Source organism: Micropterus salmoides, unplaced genomic scaffold, assembly GCF_014851395.1.
Source record: "Micropterus salmoides isolate LMB-PRFRI ecotype aquatic unplaced genomic scaffold, ASM1485139v1 Ms_hic_scaffold_17, whole genome shotgun sequence".
NCBI lineage: Eukaryota > Metazoa > Chordata > Actinopteri > Centrarchiformes > Centrarchidae > Micropterus > Micropterus salmoides.
The window spans coordinates 16,938,679-16,955,261 of record NW_024040817.1 but is presented as its reverse complement, the minus strand read 5'-3'; the positions used below and the strand labels follow the sequence as shown (position 1 = coordinate 16,955,261).

General features: G+C 39.7%; 1 protein-coding gene across 2 annotated transcripts in view; it reads right to left on the bottom strand.

Annotated features, from left to right (window-relative positions):
* Positions 1–11,216: 11,216 nt before the first annotated feature.
* The window catches only part of tshz1 (teashirt zinc finger homeobox 1), a 29,522-nt gene continuing 24,155 nt past the window's right edge, over positions 11,217–16,583 (bottom strand). For both annotated transcript variants that reach the window (XM_038725228.1, XM_038725229.1), the window contains exon 3: positions 11,217–15,761. In XM_038725228.1, coding sequence (XP_038581156.1) covers positions 12,430–15,761 — 3,332 coding nt within the window. In that variant the 3' untranslated portion in view covers positions 11,217–12,429. The remainder of the gene's footprint in view (positions 15,762–16,583) is intronic.

Genomic DNA, 16,583 nt, shown 5'->3' with positions numbered 1-16,583 from the left:
TTGTAAAAGTCAGGATCAGAGTTAAGAAGCTTTGACTTAATATTTATAAAATTACATTTTCTGGTTTGATTTAGTGACACTTTGTTTTTACACTTGGTAACAGGATTTTAATAATGGATTTGACTCTATCCAGAGTATAATTAACTGTACTTTTACTCAATTTTCCCTAGCTCTAAAAATGTAACTCTTCTCAATTTGCTGTGTACTATCCTGTCTTCCAGCATAGATTTTAAACAAAGTATGTGCACATGTGTACACAAGAGCTTTCTGGAGGGCCGAAGGTCAACTGCCAGGAATTCATCAGGTTTTGAGAAGATGAATTTGGAATTTAAGAGTGTGGGTGTGGATTTGAATGTATTACATTACACTGAACAAAGTAGTTTGAAGAGCTTCAAATAAAGCCTTTATAGTCCATCTAATACAGATGGCTGTTAGAAATAGAGAAAGATTTACCTCTTTATAGAACCTTCAAAGGACTTCTCCTTTCATTCATCATTCAAGTGACATACTGCTGCAATTTTAGGGGATGCATAGGGTTGGGCAGGTGTCATGATTTAAGCAACTGAATGAATGTTATTGAGTTCTAACAAAGTTATGTTTTGTTCAAACTTGGCTGTCACAATAGCCAGGTTTACATCGTAATGCAGCACAAATTTTACCCGAATTTCCAGAAACAGCAAAAGAAAATGCTATTGAATGTTTCCATCCACTGCTGTAATGCGACTATTAGTAGTTGAGCACATCAAGCTTAATGTATGTCATTATTTATTCGCTACATTGCACTGTGTTTCCATTGCACTTTGTTGTATTTTTTCATCGATACCCCAACTTTTCCACCATAGCCAAGCATAAAAACATTATTGTGAAATTTCAAGTTTTTTCAGAATTTTCAGCATTTCCACTCAGTTTTTTTAATGAGGAAATATAGAAAGTGTGTAAAAACTGTTGGCTGGAAACACCCATTGCAGCTTTGCCCAAGCTAAGCTATGAAGTGAGCTAAATATACCTCCAATGATGGTTGAGTTCTTCATGTACCAATGAAGATAAAAAGGCCTTTTAAGTATTTTCTGGAAGCAAATGTGAAACTGTAAAAACAATGATGACGACGAATTCAGTCATAGTGATTCAAAATAAATTGTCAATTCAGTAACATTGTCTCTTATGGGAGGAAGTATTACTAATGACAGGTCCACAACAGTTAAAGTACAATCATAAAATACATAATGTTTTGCCCAACATAAATTAGTTACTTACTAGAATGTTGTAATAGCAACACATTAGCCAGCTAGTATAATGGCTGGCTTGGTTAGCAAAAAAACTAAACTAACAAATCAGAAATCACAAAACAGCTATAATAAAAAGAGTGCCTACAGATAATGCTCCAACAATTAATTTATTGAGAAGATAAAGATGTCTGTCAATATTTACTTGGTTTCAGAGCTGACAAACAAGGTCAGTTAAACTTCAGCTACTATGGAAATTTGCCACTATTGCTACTAGAGACAGCATGTTTAAATTAAACTAACTGCTGATGGCAGAATATTATTTTACTCACCAAAGCAATTTCTGAGACCAACGAACAGGAAGTCATTGCTGAAAAGTCGTCCAACAGGGAAAAAAGCACGTGCATTGACAAAAAAACAGTATCTCAATAACCCAACAGTTTATTTAGATTATCTAAACCACTTTCATTGGAGGTAAAACAGAAAGTTTTAGCCACTCGAACTGACTGTAATACTCCCTCATTTCACAAGTACACTGTGTGCACAACTACAGCAAGTATGGTAGGTCAAATATGAACCAGCAAGTTGATCAGCAAACTGTGTTGCTGTGTGACAGTTTGGATAACATTTTGTATTTTTTTTCTCCTCCAAATACGTTTAGCTAACCTGGGGGTTAAAATGTGTTTTACCGTCTGACTGCTCGAGTTTCTTGCTCCATTTGACTTTTTTTTATTGCAATGACACTGTAGCATCCCAGTCAAATAAAGTTAAGCCTTTATAGATTGTCTAATACTGAAACCTGCTAAAGCCAAAAAACAAATTGCACTTAATGAATGCAAACTTCACACATTTTAGGAGCAAAGTAAGTTCTTTATTATGACTAAAACAAAGAAGGCCAAACATATGTAAAGAGCCAAGCTGTTACAAAGCAGAGTTACTCTTTCAAGTCACAAGATAAATAAATGAGTTGTAATGGTCTCAGATTAGATCTAGCTAGATGCTGTGTGAAAACAGCTGTTTGGGCGTGTTTGGATCATCAAAATAACTCATCATATTAGCACCATTTAGTGCAAAGTCCACACTTGTCACCATGCTGCCACTCCTTCACCGCCCTCATGTAATTTTTCTGTTATTCTTCTCCGACTGTGATCATGCTTGTTGGATAACTGGTAATTAAAGAGATGTCAGACTCGTGCTAATGACAGCGAGTTCATTTGGGGCTAGAAAATAAAACAGCAATGTATGCAGTGTTTTTAACTCAGTGCAAAAGGGACTGACTTTGAAGGAAGCTGCTTCTGTTATGGATCCAGGACACAACTTCCCCTCAGTGCACATGTTAGGCAAGGCAAAAGTGACAGGCCAACATCCATCCGCCTCCTCAACTTGTCTATTTATATGTATATTCATATTCATGAGCTATTGGGCCATGCGCTGTTGGTGATGCATTTAGAGTTATTGGAAAAAAGGAACCTCAGCCCTCCCTCTGGCAACTGACAGAGAAAGATTGCAGTGCCCAAGTGTCAAAGGACTGGCAGGGCCCGGTACTAAATCATTGTACTGACGTGGGCAATGAAAGCAGAATCTCATCTCTGGACTTGTAAAAATGACTCTACCCTTCACTTTAGGCATTAAGTGGATTGTTGGTTTTTGTATTAACACATCTCTTAAAGATGTGTGAGAAGAGGAACACAGATGACGTGATCATTTACGACTCTCTTGTATCACTACTCTGTCAAACTTTTACCTCCGTGTCTGTACAAGACAAAAGCATTTTGGCCTGAGAGCAGAGTTTGCATGTGTCAGATGGCATGGCAGGTAACCTTTAAGCCAGCCAATAATTTAAAAAATACAGCAAAATTAAAGGGGCTTTGTAATTATCAGTGTCTACTGCAACAAAGGCAGCTTCACGTCTGTAACACTGAGCAATGTTCTTTGTGAGCTAATAATTCATTCGTACAAAGTAAACAGAGCAGTAGAAAAATAACCAGATGTAGTTGTTGCTTTTAAAGTTGTGCAGTGACATTTGCAAACAAACGATAAAAAACAATTATTCTTCATTTGTGAATTAGTTGGGAGCAGTACAAGGTGCAGTCTGAAGTTCAAGACACTCAAGGTGAAGAAGAGAATGGCACCTTAAATGAAAGTACCATGTGTTGCATTGGACCAACATTGGACCAAAACAATATTTAGACGTAGAAAATCACACAAGAAATTGTTCAATAAAAATCCTACACTGACAGTGGTATATATTAACGTCACAGCCAAATGAAATTACATTTAAAATTTCTTTTTTTCAACTAGAGATGCTGTATACATACATATATACGTGTATCAAAGTTAACTGACAATAAGATTCTTGAAGAAATTCAGTAAGGCCACAAAAACACCTACTAAAAACAACACTGGACTTTTTTTTTCACTGGTCTGAGCAAGCAGGTGTCGTGTAGTTCATGACACCAACTTTGCTGCACTGCAGCACTTGATCATTACTGACACCTGTCCTACTGTGCCTTTAACTTGAGCACAATCCAATTCAGAGTGATTCATCAAAATGCCAGAGGGCACAGGTGAGAAAGACCACCTCACTGCACGCCTCTCACTGCAACCTCACTCAAACTACGAAGCTCAGTCTGATATTGACTCAAAAAATCTTGGTTTCTCTAAAATATGTTTGAGACAATGAGGCTAGGTAATTTCCCACGCAGTTGTCATTTCTTTTGAGAATTATCTTGAAATAATTACCTTCAAATAAGGTGTTTCACTGGATCCTAGGATATTTTTTTATCTGAATCAGAAACAAGTAAACTAATCTCATCCAATTTTTAATTTAAAAAACATGAATATGCAACAGAGTAATATTACTTAAAACAGTTTCCTTCACTTCTCTTATTGATTTTTAGCTTCTCTCTCTCTCTACATGTCAGTTCCCCTCCCCCCAGGCTCCTGCACTTCCTTCCTCAGTTCCTCCTTCAAGCCTGTGACAGTAGTGCTGCACATAAAGACACTGCTACCTTTGCATAATGCGGATGCACCTTCCGTAGGTCGAATGAAGCTCCTTCGACATGTGTCAGAAGCTTGCCGTGTAGGCTTGGACTAATGATGGCACAACGGCCAGCCCACTGCCCCTCAGCATATGCCCACTCTCGTGTGTGTGTGTGTGTGTGTGTCTGTGTGTGTGTGTGTGTGTGTGTGTGTGTGTGTGAGCGCAGGGGGTGGCAGGGTTCGTCATGCTGATTAAAAGCAACCCCCCCTCTCCCACAAAGCTCAGAAAAAGACAGCAGGGAACATGAACCACTGTCAGGTTGGCCCAGATGAGGACACAGGATCCGTGTCACCTGAATTTACCGGCCTAATATGACAGCCAAGTTGTGATCCCTCGTCTGGGACGTGTCACGTTTGCAGAGTTTGGGCTTATTCTCATGCAAATGATGTCAGGTTTAGACAGAATGTGAATGAGACTCGTCACACTGTCCAAGGGTCTAAACCTAACCACATGACAGTGGTTTCTCGCGCAGCTCAAGATGAAATAAATACGACATTTGACATTCAAACCTGGCAACCAATACCAGGAATAGTTCAAAATAATGAGGAATTTGCGAGAGGAACCACAGCACCACAAGTGTAACCTATTTACCTTTTCTTAGGTCCTAAATAGCACATATCCAAACTCCAGTAGGGACATGCAGTTAATAAATACATTCACACACACATACACACTGCTGCCCCAAGGTTTCCTGTGAAATTTTTTTAGAGATTTATTCACAAGAGTTGAATCAGAATCAAATATTTAATTACATGAAATAAAAAGCATCTGAAAGACGATTGAATTGCATCTTTTTACTTTTGATGAAGAAGTCCTTTGAGTAAATCTGTTTGTCCCTATAGTGGAAACCATACTATAGAAATGTCTCTTTTCTGAAGTGCTTTCTTATTATGTGCTCACTTTTTGGGGTAGGTCCACTCCATCACTTAAATAAACAAAATAATGGTGAAAGTAAAGTATCCACACACAAAAAAATGACATATATAAACATATATAAAAGTCTCAATAATTCAGATACTTTGACAAAGCAGTGATGGTGCCTCACATCACACCTGTGGGCTTTCCAGCAATGGAAAAAGGCTTTGATAGATCCTAAAAGACACTCTATCCATTCAGCACTCTGGCAGCCGTCATTATTCTCAAAAGAATCGATGTTGTCACTTCTCCATTCTTCAAGAGCCTCTCCCTCGGCCTGATGAATTATGTCGTCTGTATCTTCCAAAACAAGGCTCATTCCTGACAGGTACACAACACTTTACAAGATGGTTTTGACTGCCTGCAGATCTCACCAGGGACAAACGTGTCAACAAGCAATCGGATTGAACTCTCTGTCCATGATGAGATGTCTCGGGTGATTTTAAACCTTCAACTTCTCTTCAAACCCTGTATTGAGGCATAATGTTTTTTACAAAAATGTAAGGTGCTATATTGTTTTGCTACTAGAGTGGCTGCAGCAGAAAGAAATGAGTCTGCCACCTCGGGTATATTTATTTGTTATGTGAGAAACAAGTGGGTTCACTTCTGATTGATGGCGTACAACCTGTGACACCATCAAGTATAGTCATCATTTGGGACACTAAAAATTAAGGTTGTGAATGGTTTAACAGACCATTTTCAGGGAAGCAACAGGCACGAGTAAGAACAATGGGCAAAAAAATCATTTAATTGTAATTATTAAGTGTATTGCGTAAACTACTTTGATAGCTGAACGGACTAATCCAGGTTAAAGCTTTTAGCAAGTGGAATTAGGCAATTTCCTTTGCATTTTGTTTCATATCTGATCTGCATTTGAAAAAATAACTAGTGCGGATGACTGGTTGAATAATTAATCAGTTAGTTCACAGAAATTTATTCTAAAACAGTTTTGATAACTGCCTAATTAAGTCATTTATCAAGAAAATGGCTACTTTTCCCTGTTTTATATGCTTGTAAATTGAATATACCAAATTATTTCCTTATTAATGGAAAACTGGCTAATTTAAAGCATTAAGCATAGACAATTACCCATTAATAAAGCCATTAATTACAACTTATAAACACTTTATAAAGTGGCACCAATCCTATGTCCTAAGTGCCCCTTCAGCCATTTTTACTGTTTCGCATTGATTTACGCACTGAAGTCTCTCTAAACAGTATCCTCTTAGTGTCCAGATGTCATAGTCAAGGGCGTCACATTGTGTTGAAAAGTGGTGGGGACATAAGGGCTCAGATTAGGGGAGTGATGATACACTTGGGTCACAAGATGTGAAATATGAAATGCTAAAATATATGAGAGGGGTCTGGGGGATCCTCACACACAAAATTGGAGTATTAAACACTTAATTTCTGCATTCAGGAGATATTTTCTGCTCCAATTTATGCTAGAAATGGCATTACATATATAAAGGGAAACAAAAGTCAGCTGGCAGGAAGCAATTCATAACTATAAAAACATAAAAGAATATAATGTTGTAATCAGCTGCTTGTTTTTTACTTTTAAAAGTTACTTTTTTGGACAGTGCACATTTGTTTCTTCTATATTTAAATTGCATTGCATGTTTTCTTATTGTGCAAATAAACTTTTGTTAGTTAACATCTCTAGCTGCAAACTACTTTTCAAAACATTTTTAACAAATCCTTTCAAAAAGTGATGGGGACATGTCCCCAGCATAAATGACACATATGATCATAGTTAATGTGAGTGAAGCTCGGAAATGTTAATTAGCCATCCTTCAAGTTTTACCGTGCATTCGCAGCAATTACTTGTTTTGCCCTGTGTTCCCCTCTCAGGTTAAACACAGGCTGCTGCTCTAAGTTTTTGATTGGTAGAGCTCTTTGGGGCCATTGGCAACTGGAGAGGAAGATCTGTTTTTTGAAATTATAAATACTGTATGAATATGTTTTGATTAAAAGTTAATATTCTTATGAGAATATTAACTTTACATTAAATTTCTGTTTTATTGTAGAATAACCATTGTTATGGAAAGCATGATGACCGATTTTGTCAAATAATAAATCGCTATTGAAAATAACACAAAATAAGTCACTGTAAGCACTTTGTGCAGCGGCAAGTTCTCCAGTTCAGTCTTATTACTGTAGAGGAGAGGAGAGAATTCAACAAATTCTTCCTTCTAGACAGCACATGTGTTTTGAAAGCGAGGTCTTGTTGTACAGAGTTGTGATCAGCAGAAGGTTGCCCAGAAAGCAGTGAGGGGGGTAAAGAGAGCACGAGGTTAATTCACTGAATCCTTACTGCAGGCATGAATACACCCGATATGCATGTCACAAGGATTGAAACACTGCCTGCACCATCATGTGCATCTCGCTGACACGTAATACTTCATGGATGTACAGATGTAGCAGAACAGCTTACTACGACTCGCAGCTTTCCATTTTGATTATTATAAATGGATGACAGGCTGCATCACGACGCCTCTTGTCATGAACACCCTTTTGTTTAACATCAGATTTGTGCTGCTGTCTCGTGAGCGGCTGCTCACCTGGTAATGGTGATGACATAGAGCCAATTTATTTTGTGTTTGCTTTAAAGCAAACAAGAGTCACAAGAGAACAAACAAAACATTGACTGCCTGACAAAGTCATATGTTGAGCTTGTGTATCTTTTGTGACAAGACAAAGATGGCTTGTTTTAGAAACCATGTATGAAACACGTCTGTGGCTGCACATTCACAACGTCATAATACATGTAATGACTAAATGATCCTAAATGGGACATCTTGGTGTTGCTCCTGTATGTAATGCTCTTGTATGTATTCAAACTTCACAAAACATTTCTTTTGCCTCATCATAGGCAAAAGACAGGTGTCAGACAAGCCCCAATGGTCAGGTTTGGAGATGTCCTATATTTGCTATTTTGAACTAGACTGATTACTAAAATGAAAAGGCATTTTAGACAATTATTAATGAAAGAGAAGTTGAAGATCCTTCCAAATTGTCTGTTTATTATGTGTTTCTGTTGAATCAGTCATCCTTATTGCGGACATTAGTTAACCTTCTGTACATTATACTCTTGCATGTTGCCATCTATCATGCTATATGTGACTTCTATTGTATGTGACACTCCTCTGTATATCTCACTGCTGCTTCTCGTGTTTCCCTGCCACACAGAGCGCGCTGCGAGGCACTGGAACTCTATTGTTTCTTGGGAAAAATGCCTCAGGCTAGTGTTCAAGAGCTGCGTGGGGTGTCGACTTAAATACCTTCAGTAGAGACATACCATGGCCTCTTTTATCAGGTGTCTGACTGGCTGAACTGTAAAGCTTAGCTCTATGTTAAACCATAAAGTCAAATCCTGTTTTTTTATGACATTTTATTCACTTTTTTCCCCTAAAAGGGATTATGTCTCTATTTGAAATTGCTTATACACATTTACTCATCATGGGGTGCAAATTGGGCAGCACGGTGGTGCAGTGGTTAGCACTGTCGCCGCACAGCAAGAAGGTTGTGGGTTCAAACCCTGGTTTCCCCGGCCTTTCTGTGTGGAGTTTGCATGTTCTCCCCGTGTCTGCGTGCCTCCCACCATCCAAAGACATGCGGACTAGGTTGATTGGTGACCCTAAATTGTCCTCGAGTGTAAGCGTGAGTGGTTGTTTGTCTGTGTGTGATGCCCTGCGATGGACTGGCGACCTGTCCAGGGCGTACCCCGCCTTGCGCCCAATGTCAGCTGGGATTGGCTCCTGTACACAGGATAAGCGGTTGACGATGGATTAGATGGAATTGAATTGTATATGAAAACATGTCATACTAACAAGGTGCCATGTAGTAAAAGAGATACGCAAAAAAGATGATAATAATTGTGCTCACAAGCTACCGGGGGCTGCATTAGAAGATTTCACAACGCAAAGTTGGCTTTCTTCTTGTAGCAGCTGTTGGTACATAACTGTAACTGGATGGAATCAACATAATAGATGGAAACCTGCTACCAAAGAGATTGGACCAAAAAAAAACTAGACATTTGGGGAAATACACTTATTAGCATTCTTTATGAGAGTTAGATGAGAAAATCAATACCATTCTCTTGTATGAAGCTACAACAAGCTGCCGGTTAGCTTAGCTTAGCATAAAGACTGGAAAAGTGGGCCTAGCTGTGCCCAAAGGTAATCCACCTACCAGCACCTCTAAAGCTCACTAATTAACACTTAGTATCTTGTCAGGTTTATCAGTACAAAAACCTGGAGGTGTAAAGTTGTGGTTTCATGGGGGGCTATGTGGCAACCTCATTGTGACAACAGGACTCCAGTGCGTGTTGACGAGAAATAGTGTAGCAAATAACCTCCTTTAAAACTGCAACTTATTTTTCTTATTATCCAGCATAATCTGTCCATACTATAAAGTTGTTGGTCTTAAAAATTAGTTGGAAATTTAACCGGAAGATAATTTTACATTATGTTAAAATCTATAGCACTGAAATAAATTGATTTATCTCCAATTGTGGTAAAGAGTTTAAATTGTCCATATTCATGGATAAGGTTTCTACTAGTTAGGTAATGTTGTTAATTGCATCTGTCTAAGGACATGTATCATTCTTTCGGGCTCTGAGCTGGCTCACATCCCTCCTCAGCTTTAAATCAGTGGCACATCAAATGACTCAAAACCTGCAGTTTGCTTCCCCTGTTCTGCCTCCTGCTTTCCCATACAAAGCAATGAAGGAGTCCAGTCTGCAAGGAGCTGCTATCATCCTCAACCAATGAACTAAAGCTCTGTCGGGCACCTGAGGAACTTTGAAACCTGTTGCAGGGGACACTGTTTCAAACACAATTGAGTTCTAATGGAAGTTTCTAAGATAAAGAAGAGCTGGGGCTCACAGAGGGAAAGCTACTGCTCCCTCAGCGGGACCTGGAAATGGTCCAGTGTTTCCAAGCCCCCTTCAATGACAAATAATTTAAGGGGATTTGACGGGGCTGTCATTGTGTTTGTCCCATTAAAGCCAGCCAAGAAGGTGGCTCTGTTGGTGCATTATAATTAATCCTGCCTGAAAAATGTGAGGGGGTAAATGCCGGATTTGAACCTAGCATTTCTCCCCAAATGTGCTCTGTTCAAACCCGACCCCCTCTGAGCCCCCAATCCCCCAGGAAGGACAAAATGTTAATTTATACAAAACTCTAGAAAAAGTCAGACCAGCTGTTTGTCTCCTTAAAGCGAGAGCACCACAACTGTGGTGATTAAACGCCACGCTGGATGGTATTTATGATTCTGACAGTACAGTAGGTGTTTGGATGGACATTTCAGTGCAATCAGGAATAAGATCTCTACATGCAGGATTGCCAAACAAATACGCCCCTCCCTTCAGTGCTCCCCCAGAAGCCCCCCCCCCAAATCTCTGAGGTTTCTCCAGCATTGAAACGCCTTTGCTTAACTTTCTTCTCTGTTTATACTCTTCAGACATTTTACTCTTTGGCCGCTTGCCATCTTGCCTTTAGCTGAGCACATTCGAATATGCCGGTGTATAGAACTCTCTCTCCCACTGCCCCTGTGCATGAGCATTAATGCCATCTGATGCTGATTGGCTGTAACAATGTTGTGTGGTAAGGTCCACACCACTTTCTTTCTTATCTGTTTAAAGAGCCAGGGCTGTGCAGGAAAACCTGATTTTTTTTTTCACAGCACACACAAAACAGAGAGCTAGCAAACACTGATGTATTCGCTGAATTTAACAAAAAGGGTATCGGATTACAATCACTTACTTCTCCCTTGAAGTGGGGTAACTGGGATTCAGTCCCAGCAGCTGGCACTCAAATCAGAGCTTAGTCAGTTGAAAGAATCTAAGAAGCTCCAGAAGATGATCCATTCATCCATATTATACAAACAAATGTTCATAAAACCTTTATAAACATTTTAAAGAAAGAAAACAGAACAAAGATTATTGAAACATATTGACAATAGTTTGCAGTATTCAGTTATTGCATCGGACTGGATTTCACGCTCTTCCAGAATCACTCAAACAACATCAGTTTAATCCAGGACATGTTTATTTTACAACTGAGGATAAAAGAATGTCATTCTGAATAATTGGGTTCATGATAAAACCTGGAAATCTATCATTGGGTGAGAATTCATTTTTTAATGTTATGTACAGTATCATGCCAGTAAAATTCTGTCATTTTATGTAAACCACATTGAAGGACCTACTTTTCACTGAAAAAGGACAATGTGGTCAGATAATATTCTGTAGTTTTAAACATTTCCCCCCATAGGTGTCTAGAAAATAACATTATAAAAATGCACACAGTACAAATAATGTTGAACTGTAAAGAGCAAGATATGCTGACATACATGTATACATCCTTGCTGATTATTCATACAATAAGTTTTAAACTTCATTAATTTTACAACTGTAGCTTCACAATAATAAAATTGATAGCCTACTAATGCAAATACTGTACATGTTGAAACAACCAGGAAATTATATTCTAAACATTTTGTAAAAATTTCGGTGAATGAATGGCAAATACAAAACGATATCATAGTTAGCCGCCCAAATTGCAGATCAAGGGAATTAAAATCAAAAGGGTTTTGTCATCATTACCCATTCATTTGTTCATCAATTTACACTTCCTTAAAGTGCTGAAATCATCTTAACATTTTAGATCATCTTTCACATGGCTACTTTTACCATTTATCCTTCATATAAACATCTATATCCGAAATTTGTTAAAAACAGGGATATCCTTTTTGTCATCATGGTTGAAATTTCATTAGACATAATATGCTCACTGTTTCACATAAAAACATGCACAAACTGGCTCATAAATAATATGCAAGTTGTGTTGAAATATATTTATCTTGAAAAAATCATTCAAAAACAGTGATCAAAATAAGAGCATGGTCCAGTTTTTAAACAACAGATAGAGATTTCCAAAGGCTCAGATAAGATGCAGTGCATTAGGAAAGCAACAACCAGTCAGTGACTACATAATGCCATGGCTGCTGCACCAATTTGGTATGTTTATGTCACCAAAAATTCAAAATTACAACATAGCCTCTGCAATACAAGGCCCTGCTATTTATGGATAACTGAATAATTACAGTATGTGGTATTAAAGCTACCATGTCTTCATTACAATATGTGTCGTAACAATGCTCAATACAGTTGTGGCACTATCTGTTATGACAGATTGTAGCTGAGAGTTATAGTGCAACATTAATCTGCTATCAGCTTTATCTTCATTGTTTGTCAAACTTTTCCAACTCTTTCACAAAGATAAGATGGTCCTCTGGTGACTTTCCATGTGTTTTGCAAAGGTGCAATTTGATTGCATGTTTGCTCACAAATGTCCGATTGCACAGTTTGCACTGATATATTGAGCCACTGTCTTCTTCTGTAAGACCAGAGGAACTAAAAGTCTTGTCCTCTATTCTGCTGACTGCTTGCTGCTGTATTAAATCTATGGAAAGCTTTGAGAGGTCCTTCAGGGTAAAACCAAGGTGGGACTCCAAATGGTGAATGTAGGAGGAGGGAGTCCTGAACTGGGAAGCACAGTCACTGCACAAAAACAGAGGTTGGCCAGAGTCAATATTTTTTAGGAACTTTGTGCTCCCTGTCCGCTTTAACTGGTATTTTACATTGGCCAGCCAATGTGAGATAGTAGTCATGGAGAGACCAGTGAATTTACAGATGTGGACCCGTTCCTGGGGTCCCAAGTCACTAATCACAATCTTTCCCTCAGGAGTCTCCCTAAGACTAGATGCAAACTGGGCCTGCAGAATCAGGAGGTGCTGGGGATTCCAGTTTGACTGGCGACCTTTCCGTCTTTGAATGGGAGACAGCTCCTCCAGGCTGTCCTCAAAAGTACAGCCATCAATGTCAGATTTTTCAGAGATGGAGGAAGGGGTCGTAGACTTTGGTGTCAAATGGCCCGTCAGATTTTTTACCATGTCTGAAATATCCATCAAAGCATTCTCCCGTAGAGGCGGAGATGAAGACTCTGAGAAGTTTTTGAAAACTGGCTTGCTGCTGTTTACGCTGCCATTGTTGTTAGATGTAGAAGTACCCTTAGGTGTTTTTCCATTGGTGTTTTTGGATTTTGTCAAGTCCATGGGCTGCTCATCATCATCGTGGTACTGACTCACAGCCTCTGCTGACTTAATCGGAGCAGAGTTGATCTTATAAAGCATTGCAAAGGGATCTATGAAGGGGCTGGCCACTTTTGCAGCTTTCCCCAAGTGGTTGTTCATGATAGACTGCAAAGCACTGAGAGGGTTGACAAGTGGTTGTTCAGGCGAGTGATCTGTGATGATGCTCAGGTTATTGCAGCCATTGCTTGCAGGCCTTTTTGGAGAATCAACTTCACTCTTTATCTGTGTCTCTACTTTACTGTCTGTCTGCTCTCCTTTGCCTCTTAACTTAGTCTGGTCCTCTGCTGCAGTATTTTTCACTGCCTTTGAGAGGTCTGGATTGGGTGAAGCGTGTTTATCCTTAGGATTGGGCAATGGAGACTTTGCAGACCTGCACCTATTCTCAACAGGTTTTTCCTCTTTTTCATTCTTTACTGATGTTTTCCCTGTCACTTTCTCAACTAGCTCCTCCATGGCCAGCACATTGCTCTTATGACTTGGAGGTGGAGAGGGGCTATTTGGTGAATGGATTAGAGTGCCTAAATCAGACGACAGTACCTTCAAACTGTTGCTGCTGAAGAAAGGTTGAACCTGTGCAGATGAAGGCAAGGTAGACTTCAAGGATCCTTGGAGCTGATAGGCCGCATGAATGCTGGGGTATCCACCCCAAGTTGGTGTACCTGTTTGGGCCTTGCTGATTGCACTTGAAACAGTATTCTCTAAAGACTTTAGGATGTCCAAGCCACCTTTAGGTGCCTCTTCCAAGTCTTCTTCTCTCAGATATTGGTAAGATCTGACCTTTCCAAATTGATCGGCTTTTTCAGGGGTATCTTCTTTTTCCTCTTTTATTTTTTTCTCTGGTTCCTTAGCTTCCATTTTCTCTTCCTCTGCATCTTCATCTCTCTTTTCTCCATTTTCCTCCTCAGGGCTAGTGGGCTGCAACGGGGAGTCAGGCTGTGACTTCCCATTGGGTGCAGGAAGTCGTGTACTAGTCGGTGGCAGAGGAATTGACTGAATTTTCTCCTCAATGACTGGATCAAAGACTAACTGTTTGCCCTTTTTTGAGGCTGAATTGGTTACTTTGAGAAAGTGCCCTGTGACCATCATATGGGCTGTCAGTTGTTGCAAGGTGTCATGTGAACTGCCACATTCCATGCATTTGAGAATTTGTGCCTTGCGTGCCTCAAACTGCCAAGTATAACTGGCACCGTTTTGGTAACCATATCGATTGTTTGGAGTGACATAAGGATTGGCCACTTTTTGGTCTTTGGGAGACTCCCCCAGGAGTACACCAGATGAAACAGACTCCGGTGAGCTTGGGGACATCAAGTCTTGAAATGCTCTTTTTTTGGTTGGGGGTACCAGCTTTGAGGTGAGGGCTGGCATTGGTTCTTTTAGAGGCACTTTCTGATAGTGTTTTGTTTTGATCATGTGAACACTGAGATCTTGCAAGGATTCGAAAGAGTGGCCACAGTACATGCATTTAAGAACTTTCTGGGCATCTTCTTTGCCCTCCATCTCCATCAGAGAACGCTTACGTGGCTTGGACCACTTCTTGCTTCGATCATCCTCGGTGTCCTTATTGTCATCACGGTAGTGGCCCGTTTCATTCATATGCACCGTCAGGCCAACCAAAGTGTCATAGGCTGCACTACAGTCCTTGCACCTGAACTTACTAGCACCCGTAAACACAGGGCCATAGAGCTTACTATTTTGCCTGTAAAGCTGCACGGTGCTGAAAAGGCTCGGCTCAGGAAGGAGTTGATATGGGGTATGCTGTAGGGTTTTGGCTAACGCTGCCTGGTGCCAGTCATAGGCTAATCCTCCTGTGCTACCAGAGCTTACACTAGTGCCACTGTTGCTTGACACTGTTCTGGTGCTAGCACTGCTGGTGGTAATATTAGTAGTGGCTGAGGCGTTGCTAGTGCTACATCTGCTCTTCAAATGGATGTTGCTGGGGCTGTGACTGTTCAAGAACCCATTGCTCCCTTTGTGATTGCTCCCATTGCCGTTGCTAACTGCATAATTGTTCCCTTGTTTACTTTTAAGCATGTCCAGAGCAATGCTGGACCAGGAGGCATCAGAGATCAGGTTTGCATAGACTGCTTTCATTTGTGATAGACTGTCCTGTAGTGAGAGACCATTGATGGGCTCTGTGTTCTCCCCTAGTTTCTCCTTTACCTTGTCCTGACAATTGAAAGAGGACGTGGTCTTAAGGTCCACCAGTTGATCACTGGTGGTGCTGAGTGGAGAGGCGTACCCAGCGTCTGGGTTAGTGCCATTGCTGAGGGGAGAGTTTTGGCAGCTATAATGATCTCTTGCATCCTCGTCATCATTGAAAAGATAGTCTGCATCTTGACCATCCAAGGAAAGGCCGTCATCTTGCAAATGTTCCTCTTCATCAATCTTATCCACTTTCAATTCGTCCTCAGGCCCATAAGCTGGAAAACAAAAAAGAGGGGGAAAGTGATATTAGACAAATTTTATACATATTTTGATGCAACAGAATGACACCACCTATGCATATACCACCCTTACTATGTGAAGGTGGTGTATACAATATACCTAAATAGATTTTTGTCAATAGTCCCAGCAGAGGACACAGGTTTGCAATAACAAAGTGGCAAACATCCATATCTTGACAATGACAGATAGTCCTCTTCACTGCACTGCCTAATGAAGCTATTGAACACTACAGCTTAGCAGGGGCAGAGAGCGGAGATGAGCTCCAGAAATGTTTCTGCTTAGTTAAAAAATGTTAAAAAACAAGCAAAATCTCAAATTATAGAGAACAAATTCACAGAGTAGATAATATGTATTATTCATGTTGTGAGATCTATTACTTCACAATAGAAAGACATTTTGTCTCCTCACAATTGAAAAATATAACAATTACTTTTTGCAAAAATTGCCCCATTGATTAATCTATTAAAGACTAACTTTGATGTTTCCTCAACACATACTGAATGATAACAATGAATTAATAAAATGAATTTACTGCATATGCGCATCATTTCAGTATATATAAATATAAAACACTTTCCTTATCAGAAAATTAAAATGCCAGAGTAGCTTACAGCCATATAGTCTATGCAGATTATTTCATTGTCTATTTTGCTGCTGTATAGTGTCCACAGATCTGTTCCTGACTTTGATTTGCTCTACTCGTCCAACATGCCACACATACTATGGATTCACAAGTAAGAGATAGTGGAGGAAAATGCCAGCTCCATCAGCCTTGCCAAGCCATGGTTGGCTGGAGT